This window comes from Gambusia affinis, linkage group LG12 (assembly GCF_019740435.1).
Source record: "Gambusia affinis linkage group LG12, SWU_Gaff_1.0, whole genome shotgun sequence".
Taxonomy (NCBI): Eukaryota; Metazoa; Chordata; class Actinopteri; order Cyprinodontiformes; family Poeciliidae; genus Gambusia; species Gambusia affinis.
The window spans coordinates 27,208,789-27,233,906 of NC_057879.1; the positions used below are offsets into that span (position 1 = coordinate 27,208,789).

At 41.0% G+C, this 25,118-nt stretch overlaps 2 protein-coding genes across 2 annotated transcripts in view; both read right to left on the bottom strand.

Annotated features, from left to right (window-relative positions):
* Positions 1-1,772: 1,772 nt before the first annotated feature.
* Positions 1,773-10,176, bottom strand: cavin4a (caveolae associated protein 4a). The gene is made up of 2 exons (XM_044135306.1): positions 9,609-10,176; positions 1,773-3,245 (listed from the first exon to the last, which is right to left on the bottom strand). The coding sequence occupies exons 1-2, from the start codon at positions 10,014-10,016 to the stop codon at positions 2,700-2,702; spliced, it is 954 nt and encodes a 317-aa protein (XP_043991241.1). The 5' UTR covers positions 10,017-10,176; the 3' UTR covers positions 1,773-2,699.
* Positions 10,177-13,196: 3,020 nt separating this feature from the next.
* Positions 13,197-25,118, bottom strand: part of tmeff1a (transmembrane protein with EGF-like and two follistatin-like domains 1a) — a 43,571-nt gene continuing 31,649 nt past the window's right edge. Inside the window, 5 exon segments of the mRNA XM_044135346.1 lie at positions 13,197-16,587; positions 17,407-17,568; positions 17,862-17,914; positions 17,916-17,959; positions 19,942-20,001. Of these exon segments, the coding sequence (XP_043991281.1) occupies positions 16,503-16,587; positions 17,407-17,568; positions 17,862-17,914; positions 17,916-17,959; positions 19,942-20,001 (404 nt within the window). The 3' untranslated portion in view covers positions 13,197-16,502.

The window sequence follows — 25,118 nt, forward strand, 5'->3', positions numbered from 1 at the left end:
GTGTGGAGTATTTTTTTTATTAGAGTTTATTAGACTTCGAGAGGTCAAACTTAATAAAAACAAGATGCTTTTATTTTGCCCAGTAATTACGGTTTTTGTTCAGTTTTAATGCAGATTATTGAAATAAAGCTAAAAACTGATGACTTCCTTTAAAGCTGATTTTGTTTTGCCAGTGTTTGTCTCAGGTAATTTCCTCCCAGCTCTTGTTCTGCTGGTGCATCGTGTTGTTGCAGGTTTGTGTCGGCTCTCTTTGTGGAGCAGAAATGGGTTTTTGTATTTCTGTCTCTGTCAGAGGAGACAAAGCAGGAACACGAGTCTCTGCAGCCTCTGAATGCAGCAGCGTTTTACTTTATGAAAAGCTTCCTGGAGCCTTCTGCTCCGGCTTCACCTGTGAACACATTTCATCTCTGACAGACTCCTCGAGTGTTTGTGACACAGAAGAAGTGTTCACCCTGTGAGAGGGAAAATGAAAACGTCTTAATGGAGCTGCTCTCCCCCGTCTTCACCCAAGGCTGTTCAGCAGATTGCTTCAAGAGTTCAATTGTGCTCAGCTAATGCATAACAAACAGATGAAGCAGAAGCAATCAGTCCGCCGCCGCGTCCTCCACTCTTTCTCTCTGAAGTGCTGAAATAAATCAAAATTATGTTTTTTCGGTGGATTGGAGGATTTGGCTCTGAGGAGGAATTCATTACAGCCGATTCTTCTGCAGCTTTGATGTCTGTGGAGCTGCAACAGGTGAAACATGGAAATATCTGCTTATAAAGGCAAACTGGAGCTGGAATTAGTCAGAGCTGCAGAGCCGATCGCTTTTAAAGCAGCGACTGCAGCAAATTCACATGCAGAAAGCTTCAAAGCAGGGGCGGAGCTGCAGGGGGGCATGGGGGGGAATTAATACCAAAAAATGATGTCAGACTGAGAAAGATAGAAAGTTAGGAGCAAATTCTGGTTTTAAAGATGAAAATCTGAAAATAAAATAACAGTTACAATGACAAAAGACATTTACACCTAAAAACATGTCTGTGTTTTCTTCCAAGAGAAAACAAGTTGAATGTTTTGTTGGCTTTTAATTTTCTCTGTTTGGTGTTTTTACTTCCTCCTCACACAGAGTCGACTCAGACGGTGAACTCGGCTTCACAGCACTAAATGTTTTACTGAGGATTCCCCAGGACTCCTCTCAGCCCGATTCATGTCTTTCTTCATCTGTCGGCTGCTGGGACTGAATTACAGCCTCAGACTCTCTGCTGCTGGCAAATCCACAAATCTGGAGAAACAAATCTGAGTCAGGAAGACAGAAAACATTTTATACCACAGACAAAATCTGTTTCTTTTAATTGTGAATAAATAAAAACAGAACAGAATGAACTAAAGAAGGATAAAGCAAGAAAGAACAATGAATAAATGCTTTAATGGATAAAAATCAAAAGAGAATCATCAATAATCAAAGGGATGATTTTAACCAACCTGTTAAAAAACAAACAAAATCCTACCAACCAATCAAAACAAACAAATAAACCAATTAAATATGAAAACAACCAATATCAACATGAATAATCAATAACCCAACTATCCAGGCAAAACACCAATTAACTAATTAAAGAACATTATAAATAACCAATTAACCTGTTAAAAAAACAACATAAACCCAAATAAATAACCAAATCAAAAACTATGAAAACATCCAAATACCAGGTGAAGCTAAACAGACCAGTTATTATTTTTATTTTAGTTTTTTACTCCAAATAAATAATGACAGTAAAGATGAAACAGTTACTGTAACAAATGTTTTATTTTTGATCCAGGTTTTGTTATACAAGTCAAAACAAACATTACAGAAGACAAACTGACAGTTTGTGGTTTTTATTTCTGTTTCAGCATTTAGGATTTTCTGAGAAACTGTAAAAAAATGGATTTCAGACCTAAAATATGAACAAAATACCCAAAATAAACCTAAAGAATTTACTCTACTGCAGTAAATGAAGAGCAGCAATACAAAAATAATAAAACAATATGACACAGAAAGATGTGCTGCTAAAACAAACTAATGAATTTCCTTTAAAAGCCACATTTCTACTGGATTCCTCTGATGACTGCAGAGCAGGAAGTTTAAAGTCCAATCAAGGCAGCGACCTCAGAAATCGTCTCAGGTGAATTAAAAGGAAAAGCAGCAAAGGTTTGAAATCATGAAGGAGTTTTTACATCCTGCTGGAGGTCACTGCTTTTTAAAAACTCTCCGTAAAACGTTTCTCCGTTTCTCAGATGTGGAGGAAACGTGCAGAAACGTTGATTCTGTTGCTTTAAAAACCGTTCTGATGTCAGAATCCTGAACTTTTCTAATGTTAAATAAAACTAACCTGCGTGGCGTTCAGGGTCTAGTTAAATCTCTGTTTCTCCTGTGGGTTTTTGTCTCTGAGCTCAGACAGAAACCAGTCTGACGTCAGACCAGCTGAAGACAATTTCTCCTTCTGAAACTGGAAGTTTGTCCAGGATTATATGTACATTTAGTGCCAACATTCAGAATCCTTCCTGTCATCTTCCTCCCTCCATCGGCTCTCCGACCCGTCTGGACTCACATGTTCTACAACCTGATCACCTTTACATGAATACATTTCACAGACTTTATCAATAATTGTCAAGATTTAGACCGCAGTAATTTGATTAATCATCTAACATCTCAGCCCAGTTCCTGGTTCTCAGGACGTTATTCTGACACCCGGGTGGCGCCGACCTCCTCCACCGGCCCCTCCCTCTTTGTTTCCGCGGCGCTCTTCGGCTTCTCCTCCTTGGCCGGCTCGCCCTCTCCCTCGGCTCCCTCCTGGCCCTCGGCGACGGCTCGCTCTTTCTTCAGCTTGATGCGGAAGGTCTCTTTGGTGGGAGCTTTCTTGGCGATGTTTTCCTTCAGGCGCTCGCCGGACTGCTTCAGCCGTTCCCCCGCCTGCTGCATCTTCTCCCTCCTCTCCGGCGGCATCACCCTCTCGCCCAGGTTGTGGAACTTGGTGCCCAGGTTGTCTTTGGTTTTGCTCATGTTCTCCTTGGAGAAGGCGGCCTTCAGGGTCTCCGTGCTCTTCACCATGGACTTCTTGAGCCGAGCGGCTCGAGACGGGTCCGGCTCCTCGTCTCTCAGGTACTCTTCGTCAGAGGAGAGGTCGGCGGGGATGTCGTAGACATCGGGCTCAATCTCCAGGCCTTCCAGTCCAAGACCTTTGGGAGATTTGGTGACAGCCACGGAGGGGACCTCCGTCTCACCCTGAATGACGCAGAGAAACCTGAGATTAACTGAGGAACCTGAGATTAACTGAGATTAACTGACAAACTTGAGATTAACTGAGGAACCTGAGATTAACTGACAAACTTGAGATTATCTCAGAAACCTGAGATTAATTGAGATCAACTGAGAAACCTGAGATTAACTGAGATTAATTGAGGAACCTGAGATTAACTGACAAACTTGAGATTATCTCAGAAAACTGAGATTAATTGAGATCAACTGAGAAACCTGAGATTAACTGAGGAACCTGAGATTAACTGAGATTAATTGAGATTATCTGAGAAACGTGGAACTGGTGTCACAACGACTTAAAGACAACAGCTTTATTTTAAAGTTACATTTTTCTAATGACATTCTTGAGTAATTCTTACAACAGGTAAATGGTGGAAAAGTGCTTTCAATAAATCTCATGGATTGTGTCAAATATGCATCTACAGGTTTCTTGGCTGCGTTAAGAAACTTTAATTAAATAATGAAATGAAACTAACTGTGTTTTCTCACCTGATATTAAAGTAAAATCAGTTTAATTTGGACCCAGAACTCCATCATCTGCTGTGGTTCTGACCCAAACCAACCTGTTCCCCTCCTGGCCTGTGGGGGCGCTGCACCAACAACCACTGAAGGAAACCACACAAAAACCTCTGAAGACACTGAGAGCAACTTCCTTCTTCACCAGATGGAAACAAGATGGAGGCGTCAGATTTTAGTGTTGGAGGATTTCTCTTTAGTCTTTGGCTGAAGACCAGGAGACATTTCTGCTGCTAGCGCTAGGCTAGCACGTTAGCTTTGGTTGGATTTACCCAGAATGCCCTGCGCTGTAGTTCAGTTCCTGCCTTTGGAGCGGTTTCTGGTCCACTTGGCGTTCACAGGTACATTCATTAACAAACATCGACTTTAATTCCTGCTGAAATGTAACATTTCCAAAATAATTAGTTTCTGATTAAAAATGTATCAAGCATTTGTCAAAAGGTAATAAAATACATTTTTAAATTATTATTTGGCATTGTTTTAGTTTTAGTTTTTCATTTGATTGGGGTGTAAATACTTTTGGACACAATAAGTGGATAAAGAATCTTTGGAGTTTCAGTGTTTTTTACTAATAAAAATGTTCCACCTGAAAGTGTCTGTTTAATAAAATAGATTTCAGTGGCATTTTTTGGTGCTGTTGGCAGGATTTTAACCTATATTAGAAACATTACAGTTATAAGTAACAGGATTACCAGTAATAAACATTTGAGGTCGTTTCAATGAGATGGTTTATATTTTACAGCTTCATTCACAGAAAAGGAAGAAGAAATGCTGTAAAAAAAAAAAAAAGCTAAATTAAAGTCAAAACCTGGAGTGGATAGTAACTTTAAACATCTCCATTAGCTGCAGATGTCAAGATTAAGATTAATTTCTCTGAAATATTCCTGTTTCTTGACTCCTTCCCCTTTATGGCCTCTCTTATCATACATCACATTTCCAACTCGGCTCAGTTGTCCAAGTGCAGATGAAACCGATCTGTTCTCTCCATTACGGATAAATTTACTCTGCTGCTTATTAAACCGGAGCAGCTCAGAGAGAAACATTATATTCCTCAGAGACGCTGTCAGACCTGCAGCCCCTTGTTTCTGTCTGAAAACACGGCCGTCATCATCAGATCACGTTTCCCTATTTTTCCGTATGAGAAGGTCACAGAGAGAAAACCACCGAGTGAGAGAAGAGCAGCAGTAAAAACAAGGTATTCATAATTCCCTCAGAGATAATCTGACTGCAGAGACGCGCTAACGGTGCACATTAACCTCAGCAGGTATTCATCCGTTCATTTAAACACCTGAAAACTGAGCAGAATGATCATGTTTTCCTGGGCGAACAGAAAGTGCAGCAGGAAAATTCCCCCGCTGCGGGAGAGAGTTAATCAGGCTGAAGCTGCGGCCACCTGCAATGATCACACTCATTAATCACGGAGGCGTTGTCAGAACCAGCCTGAAAACAGTGAATGACACAATAATTACACTGGCTGGGAATGTGGGTCAGAGAAAGTATTAATAACCCGAGAGGCGATGAAGGAAAGAGACAGGAAGTTCAGAGATGGTGATTATCGGAGCACACAGAGAGCTACGGGACAAAAACAGGATGTTACAGGGCGACGTTACAGAGAGACGTTACAGAGAGACGTTACAGAGAGACGTTACAGAGACGTTACAGAGAGACGTTACAGAGACGTTACAGAGAGACGTTACAGAACAAAGTTACAGAACGACGTTACAGAGAGACATTACAGGGCGACGTTACAGAGAGACGTAACAGAACAAAGTTACAGAACGACGTTACAGAACGACGTTACAGAGAGACGTTACAGAACGACGTTACAGAGAGACGTTACAGAGAGACGTTACAGAGAGACGTTGCAGAGAGACGATACATCAATAAAACATTAATAGTGTTGGCCTGTTTTATGAAATCCCAATCAAATTTCGTTCCAAGGCTCTCTATATTAAAAATTCTGCCAAAAGCTGACAAAGAAAAGATCTACAAAGAGCAAAACAACATGAAAATTTAACGGCTTAAAGATCAGAAGGACTCCTTAAAACACCAACGACGTGCAGAGACTCACCAAACAAGAGACAAAAAGTCAAACAGGCCTCAGAAACACAAACATCTCCAGAAATGATCTGCAATAAAACCTCAATCCCAAAAATGATAAAAATCTAAAACCTCAGTTTACCAGAGACTCAGTAAGATAAACTGGATCATGAACACAATAAGAGAATCCATAATTGATGAGGTTAATATTTTACCCAGCATGCAGCAGGATCATGAAACATTTCAGCAACGCGTGACGAACAGCGGCGTGGCGATCACCGCCTGATTACCGGCCGCCGCCTTTGTAATTTAACATCGTGAAATTGTGTCTCTGGAAGCTCCACCTCCAGGAAGTCGTCCCAACATGGCTCCTCTATTAACCCTTTAAAGTTTTTAAAGGCTCAGCAGCTCCAACACATGTTTGCTAATTGCTGCTGGCTAGTCTGAAGGAGCAGTCAGCAGCTCCTCCTGGCTGCCAGCTTTGCACATTTAATAGATTCACTTACTGCTGATACAGAACATGAGCAATGCTAAGAATGAAAACTAAGCTCAACACCTGAAGATGATTATAGTTACTTTAGTTTGGCGTTTCAGACGTACCGTAAAGACAAGATGGCTGCCAGGGCAGATTTGCTCTCCAAAATTAAATCTGAAGTTGGTGTCCTAATTAAATCCAGAGTGCATCCAGTATCAAAGTAGGCCACACTGATGTCACAGTTACCAGTATGTGGGTTATACACTAAAGACGATGATTTGTCTGCTGCCCCCTGGTGGCCACAGAGCCCTGCAGGCCTTTTCTAAATATTTTACATGATGTAAATCTCCTCTCTTACTGTCCTGTAAAGCTCCAGCTGCTCCAGCGGCCTGGTGTGGATCCCCGTGTGGCGCTGCGCCTCAGACTGCGGGTGGCAGCAGATTCTGGCCTGTCCCTCCTGGCAGCGGGAGAATGCTGCCATCCCAGAATAGGTCCCTCTGTCACAGATCCACAGCAGCTGTTCGCTGCACACTGAGCTCCGGTTTCTATTCTGAACGAGTCTCTGCTTTTACTCACACGACAATCAAGATTCCGCCCCGAAAAACTAGCTTATAAGATGCTAAATGTGCAAATGAAGAAGAGCTAAAAGAGAGGCAACCAGTCTGAAAAACACCACAAGCAACTTGTCAACAATTTTAGGCAACTAAATCATGAAAACCTGATTTCTTTGCTCCTGTTGTTGCTTCTTAATGTGTCCTGATGGTGGCGCTCAGCACCACGACAAGATAAGCTTCAGCTGAATTAAACAGTAGAAGAAGAAATGTTGGCTGCAGAACCCCTGAGATTTTCATTACATCTAAACTATTCAGAATGACATGCAGCTTGAGAAGCTGAAACACGCAGACGCTATGCTAACTAGCTGTTAGCATCACGGCTGTTAGCCTCTGCGTGTTCAGAGAGGAGCTACATGTTAGCAGATTCCAATAATTCATCAATCCAATAAAAGGTGGAGCTGATGAAGCGTCTCAATCCCAGTCATCAGGTCATCAAAATCACGTGAATAAGTTTGTTCACACGATAACTCACCATCCTCCAACCACTTCCTGTCTTCTTCTTCTTCGTGGTTTTTGCCAGGATACAGAATAATGTTAATTTAATATAATATAATATAATATAATATAATATAATATAATATAATATAATATAATATAATATAATATAATATTTATATTAACTCTAAACTCTCTGAAACTCTCAGTAAAAACATCCAGGATGAATTCAGATCAATACATTTTTTTTTGACTTTTTCCGTTGCATTGAAACCTCCAACCAGAACCTGTCCTCTCTGCAGCTCCACCTTCAGCAGCCCTGATAAATCCACTCTGGAAACCAGTTTCTCCTAATGGAGGACTGGTTTCCAGTACTCCCAGTACTCCCACAGCTCCCTCCACTGAATGCATAGTTACAGCTCTTCTTCAGATGCATTAGACTGTCGGACTCCAGAGATCCTCCCTGAAGCCCTTCATAAGAAATAAATTATTCCAGAATTTAATCTGAGAGAAACTGGATTTGAAAAATCAGCTGATCTGAACAATTTATAATCCAGATATAAACTCAGATCCTCCCATCGGAGCATCGCTGAGGTTCAGAAGATAAAAGATAAAACAAAGATTTCCGGGTCGACGCCTGAGGGCCGTTAGAAACGTTACAGAGATGATCAGTAATTTATTTTAGCGTTTCAAAAACGGCTGAGAGAATAAATGAAAGATATTTATTCATTTATAAACGTCACAGTTTCAAACTGAATATTTAATTAGCAAACTAAATATGTATTAAAAATCTAAATATTTAGAGTGAAATATTAACTCTGTGCTATTTAAATATGTAGACCATCAGTCTGAAGTTCTGAAGTTCTGATTGAAAGTGGACTCAACTCTCCTGTTGGACCGAAGCCGACCCGTTTTCAGTCACAGACAGAACTATGAAGCCCGTCCATGTTCCTGGTGATTCTACTGGATCAGAACATGTTCCTGGTGGTGCTACTGGATCAGAACATGGTCCTGGTGGTTCTAACGGATCAGAACACGTTCCTGGTGATTCTACTGGATCAGAACATGTTCCTGGTGATTCTAATGGATCAGAACATGTTCCTGGTGGTGCTACTGGATCAGAACATGTTCCTGGTGGTTCTAACGGATCAGAACATGTTCCTGGTGGTTCTAACGGATCAGAACATGTTCCTGGTGGTTCTAACGGATCAGAACATGTTCCTGGTGATTCATGGATCAGAACATGTTTCTGGTGGTTCTAACGGATCAGAACATGTTCCTGGTGGTTCTAATGGATCAGAACATGTTCCTAGTGATGAAACAGACATTTGGTTCATATTCCAAGCGTTCCTACTAACAGCTGCTGCTGCAGCTCTAAACTGAGTCTCTCTGTATTTTCCTGCTCTCAGTCGACCCGATCCGGGTCGGGTTCTCTCTCTGTAATGATGAAGCTTTTCCTATAAATTACCGCGTCAGAGTGGAGGACTCTCATGAGTCTGAACTTCAGCTGCCCTTCATTTTCTGCTGCTGCTGCCTAATGATGTGACTTACAGTCCATCAGTTCACATCTGGCCCAGTTTTCCTTTATTCCTGCTACTTATTTACTCTACGGTTCTTCTTAAAGAAAAATATCCGCCTTCTTCACTGACTGGACTCAGATTTGAGCTTTAATGTTTTCCAGTTTGATGGGTTTGTAATCGAACAGTTTGATCTTAAAATGTTCACACCAGGCCAGTTTACTCCACTTTGGTCTGGAGAAGTGTGAATGCATCATCAAACAAATTTTGGCCGTTTCTTTTTCTGGTTGAAGTGAACTCAGGAAGCGGACGACAGCGCAAGGCATTCTGGGTAAATCCAACCAAAGCTAACATGTTAGCCTAGCGCTAGCAGCAGAAATGTCTCCTGGTCTTCAGCCAAAGACTAAAGAGAAATCCTCCAACACTAAAATCTGACGCCTCCATCTTGTTTCCATCTGGTGAAGAAGGAAGTTGCTCTCAGTGTCTTCAGAGGTTTTTGTGTGGTTTCCTTCAGTGGTTGTTGGTGCAGCGCCCCCACAGGCCAGGAGGGGAACAGGTTGGTTTGACTCAGAACCACAGCAGCTGCAGGTGGAGCAGATGATGGAGTTCTGGTTCCAGTAGAACCGGGTCGACCGGACTGAAGGAGGGAAAACACCCTGAAACTGAACACCTCCCTCTCTGGTTCAGTCCAGGCTCTGACAGCTTAACAGACCGTGGCAGCGTCTCATCTTACCTGGTAGATGACCACTCTGAACTTGTTGCGCGTCAGCAGCTCGTCCTGCGTCGTTTCCACCTTCTTGACTCGGACGTTCTGCTTCTCCACGCGCGTGCGGACCTCCTTGACGTTGGCGCTCACCTTGCGGGTCTTCTGCAGGAGCTTCTCCACGGTGCCGCTGGTGTCGCTGTGGTCCTTGGCCAGCTTCAGGACGTCGCCCTGGATGTTCTTGATGTTGTTCTCCAGCTCCAGCTGACGCTCCTCCATGCGCTGCTGGCAGGACTGGACGTTGTCGATGATGCCGGCCACGCGCTCCAGCAGAGACAGGATGGTGAGGGCGCTGATGGGGTTGCCGGACTCGTCCTCCACCCCAACGATCTCCAGCTTCTCCTGGACGCCTGCCGAGCGCAGCTTGTGCTGATCCATTGTGGACGTTTTGGAAAAAGTTGTAAATTTGCAGGTTCAGTCGGAGGAGCGTCAGGGTTTCAGCAGGAGACCAGAGAGTGGCAACACCCAACCGCTGTGACCCAAACTCAGGTCTGGGAGCAAGAGAGACGGGAAACTCCACCTACCCCCTTTAAAAATAGGTGTGAGGACACTGAAGGATCCTGGTTCAGATCTCCATGGGACATGGGCCAGGCACTAAACTCTGAGCCCCCAGAACCGCCCGCAGGCTAAAAATATGAGCTCCCTGTAAGGCGACACTTTGACATTTCAGGCCATGCAAGCTGCCCTCCGAGTCCTGCTTTGTTACCCGCCATGCAGTGATTCATAATTTCCAATCATTTCCACTTCTGTTCCTGTAAGCAGCTGTGAAACATGTACATCAGCAGGAGTCATCCTGCGTTTCTGCAGCAACAGTTGCAGCCATTCCCGCTCTGATTGCTCAGAGCCTCTCTGCCCTTTTGCTTCCCCTGGGCAGCAGAGTCCAAACATTGAGATCTGAAGCCGTTTATAGAGCTGACGGCTCCAGAGCTTCAGCGACCGAAACTCTGTGAACAAACACAGCTACGTCTGAGAACGACCCACGAGGAAAACTGAGACAAAACGTCTCTTTATCATCTGGTAAACAATTTAATTAAATGAAAATGTGCTGTTAAGCATCTAAATTAAGATTTGCTCCAATGCTAGAAATTATACTAAAGTGCTTTTGTAGTTTATAATTTACTTTTTAAAGTTGATTAGAATTTCTAGGAACCTTTAATTTAAAGTCTATCAGTTCCTGTTTCCTGGGGTACATATATAATGTTACACAGGCGCCATTTTGATTTTTCTCCAAATGTTCTCCTCTTCTCCCAGATTTAATGTTTATTTCTCATCCCAAGATGCATTGCAGGCCGAACGGGAGATTATTGTTCCTGTAACACATCGGAGACACAGAAGTTTTTAACGTTGATTCATTAATTTATTAGGTAATTAGTTACATTTTTGCTTATTTAAAATATTCCAAATGGAACCTTTGTATTTGCATGTTTCTGGCTACATCCGCTAACAGCAGCGATGGAAACTGATGAGGTTGTTTATCAATGCAGTTAGTTTCAATTTAATTCCAAAACACTTTATTTATTCAGGGAAGCAGAAACCAAAATGTTCAACGTGTTGCAGAAAACCTCCGTGAAGTTTGTAACCTGCAGAGAAGATCCCAGATGTTTTACATAGATTCTATGAAACAGTTCAGATAAACAGCTAAAGCTAGCCTGTAATTAAAAAACATGCTAGCATTTTAAATGTCTTAAAATTAGAATTTAATTGAACTGGATCTTTCTGGGCCCCATGTGGCCCCGGAGCCGCTGGTTCCAGAATCCACATGGAGTCCAAACGTTTCCTCACTGCGGTCAACAACTACATGCTAAAGTTATGCAAAAAATTGTTTTTAGTGATTTTTCTATTTTCTGGTTGATAATAAGCGAAATTTTAATGAATCCTTAAAGATCCAGGACTTTTAACTGCTGCCTCGTTTAAAGAAAAACACAATTGAAACATTTTTGGGATGAACTATTGATTTCTGGTTTATCGGTCAAGTTTTTTACCGTTCTCGATTTGCAGTCAGGGGGCCAATCGAAGTCCTTTCAAGGGCCACAAATGGCCCCCGAGCCACACTTTGGACACCCTGACCTAGTGGAAAAACGGACGGTCAGAGATTCGTCACCACAGACAGGGTTTGTCCATCATGGTGACCGTTTATCTCCACTGAATGAATTCATAAAGTTTTCTTTAGGAAACGTCGTCCTGCCTGAGGTCTGGTTGGAGAACTGGAGGCAATTCCTCAACAATGGAGTCATGTGAAACGCCTGCTGAATGCAATGGACTGAACCGAGCAGCTGCTGCTGCCCCGAACCCCAACACACACACACACACACACACACACACACACACACCCTTCAGCCTTTAAATATATATTTACAGGCCAGAATACCTCAGACCTCCGTTCGCCTCACGCTGCCGTTGGTTTATTCGGCTCCAGCTTGTTCACATAAGCAGTTTTTAATTGGACAGTTAATGAGGTGCTGGCTCCGCTGACAGGTGTGTAGAGATTTATAATAATGGCTGAAGGCCATTAACCTCATCTGTCCCCGAATTCAACCACAAACTCCCAGAGCTTCTGTAATTGGCCTGATCTGAGTCCGACGCTCCGGACAGAACCGTCTCTGCTTGTTACAGCAGCAGAAACACTGGAGGACGTTAATCAGGCTGCGGCTGAGCACCGAGCATGACGACATGAGGTCCAATAAGTAAAGGTCAACGGGAATACAAAACAACATGGAAACCACAGAGTTTATTTTTATGTTTCTCCAGAACCGATTCAATAATGAGGGAAACATGACAAATCTAAAAAATGGCTAATTCAAACTTTTCACCTGTTTTAACAATAAATTTTATTACTGGTATAAAAATAAAAAAAGATTTTTACAAACTGACAATAATGAAAGTCTGTTTATTTGTGGAGCCATTTAGTTTTAAAACATTGATTATTGGACAAGAATTAAGAAAAAAACAAGTTAGCATATTAGCTTTAGCTTCCGCTAAACAATGTGTTAGCATAGCACTTTAGCGTTAGCGCAGCTAGCTTCTTGGTTAGCGTTAAAATGTAAAATAATTTACTGCTAATGTTTCATGTTTCTCCAGGCAGACGGGACAAAATCAGAGGAAGAGAGAAATACTCGACTGTTTTTATTAATATTTCTCTGATCTTTTAAATCATTTTACTGCACAGAGAAATTATAATTTGTGTAGAAAATAGAAAAGAATGGGGGTAAAACAAGTCAACTGACCTGGAGCCATTTAACAGGCTGACAAACTTTTATAATAATGATTCACATCCAGCTCATTTAATGACCCATAAAACTGGAATAAAACATAAAGAACAGACCAACAATAAAACCTGGGGAGCAATTATGTCTTCGCAGCGCTTTAATAACTCGGCAGATTAAACTGCTAGGAAAACTGCGGCACAAAGACACTTTAAAGCAGCTCAGTTATTGTTTTATAGGTTATATGGAGGGAATGAAATGAACAATTATATGAATATTATGCAGAAAAAACAGACAAATCGAAGCATAAGTTTAGAGGATGTAAAGAAAATATAAATCATGAACACAGCAGCAGTTTGATGTGAATAAAAACTGGTTTTATTTTAAAACAGCCTCTCAGAATCTACATGCACAATGTCAACATGTCAAACACGCTTTATTCACAACGAGAGAAACGGAAACCTGGTGGGAAAACCTGGAGACGTCCAGAAAACCCGACTCAAACAAAACAGAACCGCTGCAGAAACGATCCGGACCTCAAACTTAGAAAATTCAGTTTTAATGTCTGAATTCTTCACAAACTGAACTTCAGTTCAAAGATACAAAGACGGAGAGAGACACAAAAAACCGATGAAGACCACAGACTGATAAACTGATCGGACAGTTTGGGTTTTCTGGATATTAATGTGAATTAAATCTAAATGAGTGTCTGTGAAGCTGAATCAAAGGGACACAGAAGGAAAGTTGTCGACCAGGTTTCAGGCAGTGGAGCCAACATGTCCTGCTGTCTGTTTCTATCTGAGTTCATGTTAAAGGGTTTCAGGTTTCATGGCAGCAAACAGGAAGTCAAACAGGAAGTCAAACAGGAAGTCAAACAGGAAGTCCTGCTCAGAAACGTCTGATATAAAGTACCAAAATAAGTCTTTCAGCTGCTATAAATGCTCCTAAATGTTAGTTTTGTTTCCAATTTTTTGTGTTTTTTTGTGCATATTGTTGACAGATTTTTCATATTTCAGTGATCTGACTCACTCTGGTCGTTCTCACAGTAAATGGCTCACATTAATAATTAGTGGAGCAAAGAGCTGCTAAAACTGAGCAGGTGTTTACAGAGAGGACAGCTGTTTGATAGGAAACGGCGCCACCAGGTGTCGCTACATACTGAGAACAATATGCAAGAGTTAATGCGTAATAAAATGAAAACCTAGATTTCAGTTTCTCTGACCAGATTACATGAAGCACATGAAGCCGTTCTGGTCAGAGAAACTGGGATTCAAAAATAAAAAAACTAAAAGCAGAAACATTGAAGAGATTTGAGCAAAAATCATTTTATTATTTATTAAAACTGCTTTTCGTTTCCTTCAGTCCCTGAGGAGAAATGTTTGACGTCCTGGGGATTTGTTTCATTCAGGACGATTATTGGTGACGCGCCACCTCCATTAATGGCCCAATATGAACATGATAACAATTTAAATGTTAATAAAACAAAGTTTGCTTCGCTTGTTTAAATCACGTTGCTATTTATGAACAGGAAGGTTGTCGAAGCTAACAGGCGTTTCGTTTGATATCTGTTGTATGTTGATTTTAGAAAATGAGATCATTTAAAATTACTAATTTAAATAATCTTCCAATTGTAGGAACATTTTTGCTAACCCGCTAATTTGAAGCTAATTTTTCAAATGGTTAGCATGGTTAGCTTCCCCTGAATTCATTTTACCATCTAACTTCTAAAATGTTAATTTATTTGCCTGTTTTTAAACTTTCAGGTGAATAAATTTGACATCTGTGTTGCAGTTTATTGTCTGTTCAACAGTTAGATCTTTTTATTCCTCATCGTTTTTCTCTTTGTAGTTTTTTAAAGAAACTTTATTGAACAAATATACAAACAAATGAGAAAAATACAACATGATGGTCGGTATTAGCATGGTTGAATTTAGCGCGTTAGCATTAGCTTCCGTTAGAACTGGCTAAAGATGAACCAGAATTGAACAAATTTTTAATTAATGTAATTGTTTGGAGTCAGTAATTTTAAAATGCTTTGTTTAATGTCTTGTTTTATCATTTTATTCTGTTGATCGTAACTTTTCATTTAAACCAACAGTAACGGTCCTGCTAGCAACGGATGATGTGGATTAGCTGTGGCTACAAACGCTGAGATTCAGGCTCAGATCGTCTTGATCTGTTTCAAATAAACAAACAAATCAAAAACACGGTGCTGGTGTAGCAGTTTAAGGTTAGCTGTGCTAATGGTTACGATTAGCGTCCAGGGTTAGCGCTAATCATGAGTTAGCAGTGCTGTAATCTACTATGATGCCACATTTATTGAATTTTAAATGTTTTGTTTTCAGTTGAGAATGACTTGTATAAATGAATTATTCATAAAGCATCAACATTTAATCACAAAGAAAAGCTGCAGACGTTGTTTCTGTATTTACATGAGCAGGAATGATCTCCGCTGGAGAAAACATGACGGTGATCTGACGTGTCTGACTTTCATTTATTGGGAACAACATGAAAAAGGACAATGATTTACATCAGATTGACCCGATCGGATCGTTACGGACATACTGACACAGAAACCAAGAACTGGCCCCAAGACTTCAAAACGTTAATACGACCAAAGAAATGAATGAAATTAAAAGTTAAAAGGCAGTAAGTTACCTGCACACCACTAACATCTTAAAGACACGTTTTTATTCCTGTTTATAGCAGCAGGAAACGGCAGAGAGGGCTTCACAAATTCCCAAAGGGAATTTCTCAGAGGGTTTCCATGTGCTTGGAATGTGTCACAGAGAAGAAAATGTAAAATTAAAATAATAAAAAACCTTTTCACAACATTCAAAGTCCCTAGACTTCCTCCATGTCAAAAAGTCCTTGGTTAAAATCTTCAACTCCCTGTTTATACGAACAAGGATGCAGAAAACGTTCCGGCCTCCGAGCCCAAAAACAAACGTCTCTCATCCTCCGAAGCTCCTGGCGTTTCAAACCAACATTCATCGTTTCCACACTGAGCGCCAGGTTTTCCTTCTGCACCGACGGGATGAAGATGAACCAGACGGAGTCCAAAACATTTCCTGGTAAAAAGTTTAAACTACACCACAGGACACAGTTTTCACAAGTCATGCTAATTTACAAGATCTACAAGTCAGAACCAAAGCTAACGTAAAAACCTCCAGTAAAAACTACGTTAAAAAAACCAGAACAATCCTTATAAATTATTAGCTTAGTTAAACTGAAGCCTTAAAAGGAATTTTCAAACCAAAGAAGAAGAGCAAAAGAATCTATTGGACTGGCCGGCGCCTCAAAACTTTAAAAACAAACAGGTTTGGAGATCAGCTGGACGACCAGCAGGAGCTGGACAGGCGGGGAAAAGATTTTCATGGTAAAAATGAATAAATATCACATTCCAGAGGGGCAGACGCTGCTTCGTTGGCCAGCTCACCGAAAAGATCTCAACCAAATGCAGGAGGTTGTCGATTCAGCTGCTTGGAAAAGAAACATTTGAATCCGCCAGGAAAAATAAGGCCTCTTAAATAAATATTATTATTCTTCTTTTATTGTTTTTTCCCCCAGGAGAAAAAAAATGTCCCACTTACTGTTAAAAAAATCGGCGTTCCCGCCTTATAAGAAAAATACTCATCAAAGAGGAGCGTCAGAATCGAGGCTATACCATCCGGGAGTTTGTGTCCGAGGAAAAGTGGCCGAGGTTTTGTTTCTGCCGGCGGCCGCGGTTGTTCTTCGGACATTTCCTGGAAACACAAACCCAGAAAAAAAACAACATTTCTCATGTTTTTATCTCAAAGATTCAGTAAATCAGATTTTAATGCCTCTTTATTTAAAAGTTGTAGGGATAAAACGTTTGAGAAGTTCTTATTTTTTATTTTCGTATTTATGACAAGAACAAAACAAGACGGATCATTTTACCAGAACACAACAAGAATAAAGTTGTACATTATTAAAATTAATTTGTCCATTTATTTGTTTTCCTCCCAAAAAATAAAACATTAAATGAGCATCTTGTGAATTTATAGTGTCAGAAATACTTTCAGAACTTTTAAAAATCCTTTTTTCATAATTTTATAACTTCTCTCTGGTAACATGCATCTTTATTCTTTGTCACATTTTAAATTCATTCTTTAGTTTTAATAAAACATTTTTTAAATTTATTTTTCATGTTTTTTTGTAAAATAATTCTCCAAACATTATTGGAAACCTGAAAGTAACAGAAGACAAATGATTTGTTTCAGTCGGGTTTTAAATAAATTAACTGTTTATTAATGTTTACTGACTATGGGCTTTTAAAAATATAATTTTTCAGTCATATTATTAAACTGATGATGATTTTAAAATACTTGTGGAGTAAAAGTGTTTTGAATATTTCCTCAGAAATGTTCCAAACTTTGTTTACAGTAAATTAAATTTGTACTAAATTGAATAAATAAGTTTTTACAAAATATTTTCACCAGTTATTTTAGCAGCACATAATTTCCTCTTGCTGAACAGACGGTCCTGATGATGTGCTCTAACCTGATGATCAAACGTTTTGGTGAAATCGGTCGTTTTCCTACCTGGTGATGCACATCACCACGGCAACGATGATGGCGATCTGCACGGCTCCGATGATGGCGGCGATCAGGACGTAGTGCAGCTTCTGTCCACTGGGAACCACGTACAGGATGTTGAAGTCCTGCGGCTCGTCGCACTGCGTGCCTTTGTACCCGGCGTCACACCTGGACCCGGGAACACGCTACGTTAGCAACATGCTAACAGGCTAGCATCAAAAAGCAGCAAATTACTGCAGCAAACCAGCAACAAAACGAAGCACAACATCAGGAAAGGCAGGAAATTATTTCCACCATTTTGAGACTTTAGTAGTAAAAGTAACAGAAAATTAATTAAACATGAGCTGAAACATAAAAGAATCCAAAAATCTCCCAGCATTAGAGCACGAAGAAACACGTTTGATCTGAATTTGAGCTAAAAGTTTGGTTTTCATGTTAAATCAGGTGAAGTTCAGGCTGACCTGCAGGTGGCCATGTTGTACTTGATCTCACATTTCCCATGGATCGAAGATGGCATGTCATGCGTAGAAACCCTCGCCCTGGTCCAGACCCGTGGTTTCTGGAGAACAAACACTCAGCATGATCAGTTATCTAAATTATAAAGGTCAGAGTTAGAAAGAGAGTTAGCATAACCTGTTAGCATCACAAAAGATGCTGTCAAAAATAATAAAGTGACATTACATCTTTGTATTTGTTTCTAATTTACACATTTTAATATTTTACGTGTCTTTGTGTTAAATATATTTCTATATTGATCTTTTAAATGTGAGACTGCCAAGTTTATTTTTTCATCTTCACCTTCAGGTGGGAAGAAAAATAAAAACTAAATCCAGAACATTAAAAGATTTTTGGTGTTTTACTTGCAGAGGATTTTCTAAAAGCTGAGTTGTTTGTCAGAAGAGTCCAGTCTTCACCCTGTGGGTCTGTTCATAAAGCAAACACTTTAAAATAAAAACCTGGGACCTTCAGGTCACAGGAGGCTACAGTCAGACAGTCAGTGAAGGTCAGTGAAGGTCAGTGAAGGTCAGCAGAGAGAAAACGTTTTCCAGGATCTTCAGCAGCATCAGCAGCATTTCACTGGGCCTGAATGAGAACCCAACTAAAAAACTACGGGAGCCTTAAAGGCCCAAAGTTTAAATCGGTTCTTTAACTTCCTCCTGCGTTGATCTGAGTGAAACAGACTCACCTCCTGCAGATCCAACAAGATTGGTGTCAAATGTTTGTTTGTGCTGCAATCATTAAAAAATCAGCTTTAACTACGAGTTCCTGTCCCTCAGCTCTTCTTCATGGGTTTAACTGAAGCTTTTAGCTGCAGTCCGTCCGTTTATAATCTGGTAGGAAGCTGTGAAGGATCCTGACATTGTTTTCATCCTGACATTAATTCAGAGATTATTAAACTTTCCAGATTCAATTTCATTTCCTCCCTGGTCTGTAAATTGAATGTTTTGTTGGGCAGCAGGACAAATGACCCGGTTCTGCCACGGTGGTTCTGTTTACTCAGGAGAGATGTTGGCATCGCAGCAGCGGCTCCTAAAAACTCTTTCACTTTATTTCACTATCAGAGCAGATTTACAGCTTCTGATTTTACTGCTGTGTTCTTCCTGTCAGAACTTTATTGTGTGTTAAAGAGATTTTTATTGGGTTTATCTCCAGTTATTGCTGCGCTGCAGGAAGGAACCGCTGGCTGGATTAACATCTGGAAGAGAGTCGGTGTTGGTCTGAACAGGAAGGAGACGATGAAACATTTAGACCAGAAACTCACTTCATCCAGGTTATAAACCACTAAACACTTTTTATTTCATTATCCTCCTCTAGTCTCTAGTGTGCTAACAGCTAACAGCTAATCGCTAACAGCTAATCGCTACCTTTACAGATGTTTCATTTCATCTCCTCACTTTATCTGGATTTTAATTATTTCTGACTGTAGATATGGACACTCAGAAAATGTTTGCTTGTTTTAGGAGAAACTAGAACGACGTTCACACAGCAGGACTGAATCAGACTTCAGTGTAAAAGGTTTACGACCCCAAAGCTTCTGACCCGGTTCTGTATGGATGTGGAGTCGGACCAGGAGGGGCCTGGTTGGGATGTGATGCCTTCACTGACTCAGATTTCTTTTGTAATTTCCGGTTTAGGTCCAGATTTCCAGTCTGTCGTCTTCTGCTGCTGGATTGTGACGTTTCACTTTAGTGGCGTAAAAGTCGGATGAAATGAATGAAATCATCTGATTTAGTTTAGAAGTGACACAAATCAAAAACATTTAATTCAGGATGTATCTGCTGTGTAAACAGAGAAATAAGCTTCTCTGTGTGTGTGTGTGTGTGTGTGTGTGTCAGGTCAGCAAAAGGTGAAGGAAGAACTAATAAATCCTCCAGTTGTATTTATTTAATATGAACTGTTTGGATTAGAGGTTTATTTCCAGAGGTTTGTGTTTGTTGCCTCTGCAGGCCGAGTTGGGTCCAACAGTCCGATCTGAACAGAACCGAGCGGGCGGCTGAAGGGAACCTGAAGCGGTCCAGGTAAACGCGGCGGTGGCCTCACCTAAGACGTTGACTTTGAAGGGGCTGCTGTCGTCCTTCTTCCCCAGCTTTTCTTTATCCGCTGTGGGAAACAGAGAGAATCACATTCAGACACAAACGCTTCGTTTTCTGCAGCGTGTCAGCAAACATCCAGCGCCGTTACATCACAGAGTCTGTTTGAGTCTGCTGTCATCGTCTGACCGCGTGACTTCCTGTCTGTGAGTTTCTCTGTGTTTGTTTTGTTTAGGTCAAAATAAAAGGAGAAGAAGACATGAGGGGATGTTTACAGTCTGAATCACACCCTGTTCCTCTGGGTGAAGGTGGTGATGGGTCCATCTCAGACGACGTGTGTGTGTGTGTGCGTGTGTGTGTGTGTGTGTCAGAGTGACAGGTGAAAACAAAGCAGCAGCAGCAGCTTGCTGAGCGGGCGTCATGCTCTCTCGCCGCCTGCAGGAGGAGCTGCTCTGAATCTCAACCAGCCTCCATGTTGTTTCTCTGTCAGCTGACAGGAAGATCTGCTTCATGTGTGTGTGTGTGTGTGTGTGTGTGTGGGTTCAAGCCTAAACACACACATGAAACTGGTTTTATTTTGGAACCTGGTTGGATGTGGAGCTGAAACTTCTGCTCACTTCATCCAGGTTATGAAGTGTTATAAACTGGGTTGAAACCACTATAATTCATAAAACTGCCTCGTTGTGGTTCAGCATTCACAAAATCAACATTTTGATCATTTTCTGAGGACAAAATTCAAATTTATGTGATGAATATTTCTCTGTGAATTCTAATCTAAAATGTCAAACATTTTATTTATGTGGCAGATTTCAGCCACCAGGCAGTAAAACAAATAAAAAATCACACAAACATAATAAATCCAGTTTTTACTCTGATTCAGTTATGAAACAAAACCTGAAACTGCTGCTGCGCAAGTTACAAGGCAGGTTGTTGCTAGGTAACCAAAGAGTGAGTGAGTTAATGCCTCTCACAGCTAGCTGCTAATGTCTTTCCTCTGCCTACATCTCCCAGAATGCTGTGCGGTTCTGGATCAGAGTTCATTTTATTGAAGTTTCTATCCAGTGGATTATCTACTGAAATTGATCACATATTTATTGAGATATATGTTATTGATTGGATGCGTGTAAATATGCTGAAACTTCCTTCAAATCAAAGCTGAACACGACCTGATAAGATCTACCTCTGATTAAAGCAACTCGGATCAAAGTATCAGATGTGATTACTGAGACGTTTACGGAGTGAAACCCTCTGAACGCCTCGCTGCTGAAATAAAACACTAATAAACCCGACTGGAGTCTTTGGTCGATACGAAGCTCAGCTCAACCTCGACTCTGATCCGCATTAAAAACACAGAAACTGGTGAAACGTGACGAGATCTTTTCAGGAATCGCAGCTCTGCTGCTGTCAACGTGTTTCCAGTCAACTTCAGTTTACTCCCTCCAACACCGACCCAGAAACACGCGTCTGTTAGCGGTTCTGTTTTCTGCTTCCTTTAGAGATGAGAGGATGAAAGAAAAGACGAGTGACGTGGTGGGAGGTGGGTGAGGATGAAGGGATGAAGCAGGAGACACAAAGAGCAGGGTGAGGTATTGTCAATATTTCCTCCTGAGCGATGCAGCATTAAAAATGGATGAGTGGGTTTGGTTTCACTCTGCAGCTGTGGGTGGGGTCGATCTGAGGCTGCGTCTCTGCAAACCCAGGAGAAAATCTGGTTTTGCTTTTCTACAGTTAAACCAGGCTGTCGTCTGTTTGTGCTTTAATTTCTGTTTTAACAGAGAATCATTCATTTCACCTGCAGAGCAACACCTTCACAGCAAGCAGACATGTTGGTTTCAATGAATGAATGAATGAATGAATGAATGAATGAATGAATATTGAGGCTGCAGCGTTTCAGGATGAACTAACTGAAGCTGCTCTTCCATTATAAATGTGAACAAAACTGTTGATCTAATGTGGAAAAAACAACAATTTCATAGTCAAAGTGTTTCCATTAAATAAAGTCACACATGAATCAGGTTGTTCAGTCATTAAAAAACATGGCTGCCCCATCATCCTCCACCACTTCCTGTTGTCGTCTTTGTCATTTCCAGCAGTAGTAACATCCTGTTGTTGATCATGTCAAGTAAATGTTTCCAAAGCCATTTCATCCAAGCAGCAAAACTTTTGACTTTCCATCAAAAAACCTTAAAATTGCTGTTTTTGCTTTGAGCAAATTAATTTTTATGATTCCAATTTGCACAAATTTGAGGTCGATGGAAACGCTGCTGTCAGGCGTTTATTCTTAATATCTGATGTTTTTAAGCAGTTTTTCTACAGGCGCTTTGAATTGTCTGTGTCTGAAAGGTAAATAAGCTTAAAAGTAACCTGTAACCATGGTAACCAGGGGCTGTGATGCGTGTTGCTAATTTGATGCTCTGAATTTTGTTTTATAAGAAAATAAACTAGTTTGACGAAGCTTTGGTCAGATCCTCCTGCAGCTCCAGATCAGATCTATTAGTGTCTCTCTATGTTATTTCTCTATTATCTGTTTCCTGTGTTTTGGCTCCGTCACGCCCCAGTGCTGGAACGACGCCCTGAAGTGACAGCCGATGGGAGCGGGGGGCGGCAGGTGTTCATCACCTCAGGGCGTTACACAACCACATGGCCCCCCTCCCTCCACCTGGCACCGTCCAATCAGGCTCCTGCTCACGGCCGCCTTAAAGCCACAAACGCTGACAGGAAATCCATAAATCTCTGCGTGTTGTGATCCGGCGCCAGCAGCTCAGAGGACGGGCCGAGGCGGCCGGCGCTTTGGGATTCAAGGTGAGTCTAAAGCATAAATCTGATGTGAGCTGCGGCGGGCCGAGCCACTCTGGGCGTTGGCTCCGGCTTTCAACAACATCAGACATCAAGCTGCGACTGCAAATCAGGTTTGTATGCAACACTCGCACCTCAGAGCATCAAAGCCGCTCTGACTCATTCTTCTGCATATTTTAAAACCTGACACCAGAGAGCGGATGGAAGTGTAAAAACTGCTGAAGTAACTGCAGATTTAATCCACTGGAGTCGTTTCTCTAGTTAATGGTGAGGTTAATGAAAAAGCCAAAGGGTATCTCTGTTCTGCAGCGATTCAACAGACACTCAATCCGTCTTAAAGCCTCTAAATATTCCTGCACTCTAAAACCGACACTCAGGAAGACCTGTAATCCTGCATCATGTCTGGGATCACAGCGGCTCCATCCATCTGGTGACAGAAGAACAGAGACAGAAAGAAAGGAAAGGCTGGGGTTGCATTCATGTCGTAATGTTCATTAAACCCTCAGTTTGCTCGTTTTTATCCCTCAGATTGAGAGCAGCCGTCCTTTAGAGGGAACTCATTTCATATCCGCCGTTTCTCAGGTCGTTAGCCGCCGTTAACGACCTGAACTGGAAACATTGGTACGAATGTAAAAAGGCTTTAAAACTTTATTGTTTTGTTTTTTATTATCTTTTATATGCAACATTATCGTGCATTTTCAGCTGAGTTTTAGCTTGTAAAGCACTTTGTGCCGCATGAGTTATTAGAAATAGAATAAATAAAGTTGACCTTTAAACTTCACCGTCAGACTTTGTCTTTTATGAATCAGTAAACAAACAAACCGGAATGAAATGGACCAAACATTCAGGAGGATTCAGAGTTCGGTTCCACTAATCCGATAATAACGGAGCTGATAAGTAATTTAGTGCTTTGGCTAACTATGAAAACCTTTAGCTCTCTTAGCTTCACTCAAATAAATGCTGATTCATTTGGCCATAAACGTTCATGAGTTTCTGTAGCATTTAATTTGACCAGAAAACTGCAGAAATTAAAATTACTAAAAGAAAGTTGCTTAATGGCAACACTAAGAATAAATATGTCAGAAAAGTGTCAACATCCATTTTTTTATGAACAAACTGACAAACACTCAAAATGCAAAGTTTGGTTTTCTTCATCATTAAGGAAAAAGTTTTGCACATTTGAAATGGAAACGCAGTTAATGACACTTGGTGTTTATCCACATGTTGTTGTAGCACTTTAGCTTTAGCAGAACTAATGTTAATGATTAGCGTTTTAGCATTAGCACAGCTAACCTTTTAGCCAGCAGTTCACACTGAGTTTGAATATTTGGTCAAAATAAAAATGAGAATTTATTCAATTTAAGGTGAAATCTTTGAAGTTTGATTTTAAAAACCTCCAAACTTCTGTCACTAACCCATACTTCACTCTGTCCTAAAGTCTTTTGTCCAAATTTTTGTTCATAAATCTTTGCATTTATTTTCATCGCTTCATGCAGAGCGGTTAGCGACATGCTTTTCGGTTTTCCTCAGTTGACACTAATAAAATCACTTTGGACGACAGTCTTAACGCCGAGGGAACAGTTTTACAGTACAGCAGCTCATCAGCTTGTCCAGTTTTATTTGGCAGAAACCAGAGAAGCAGATAAATAGGAGCAAATGTTGGAGTTAATTAGGTGGACATCCTGCTGTAAGTGAACAATTAAGTTCCTCTTTATCTGCTGGATCAGAAAATGAACATTTGTTTGCACCAACATGGAAATATGCAAATGTTTCCTCTGCAAGTTGTTCAAATAAATCCTGCATTTTTCAGCCAACCAAAGTGCCTGGATGTCAGACATGATGTTGACGCTGCAGTCAGTTTTCCAGAACCTTCCCTCCGTGTCACATTGACGAGGTTTGCATTAATAACTCCGTATTACATCCTGCACGCTCGGTTCGCTTCCTAATTGAAAACGCCGGCGATCAGACGCATTAATTTGACTGACATGGTTTCAGTAACGAGACTGATTTATTAAACCGTCACGGTTCTGCAGCCAGCAGCGATCAGCAGGGGAGGAGCGCCGTCCGTCCTGCATCTGTAAATCTGTGTGAAGTTAGAAAACATCTCAGGGAGAAGATGAAGGAATCTGGAAAATGATGAATCCTGTTTGAAACTGAGCTGCTCCGTCCAAAAACAACCTTCAGCTCCTTCTTCAGGGCTACAAAGTTTTCACAGCACAAACAGGAAATCAGCCAATCACAACGCAGCATCTCAACGGATTGAGACGTCTGGATGTGGAGACGACAGCCGGTTCAGTTTGAAAACGGGCTTCAGGATGCAGAAGAAAGCAGATTTAAGGGACTTTGAATGTGGTTCTGTTGTTGGTGCCAGACTGTCTGATCCGATGGGAT

Coding starts and splice junctions, on each gene's coding strand:
- cavin4a (XM_044135306.1), bottom strand. CDS start 10,016: ATGGATCAGCACAAGCTGCGCTCGGCAGGCGTCCAGGAGAAGCTGGAG. Junction 3,246..9,608: donor TCAGAGTGGTCATCTACCAG/GTAAGATGAGAC, acceptor TGCGTCATTCAG/GGTGAGACGGAGGTCCCCTC.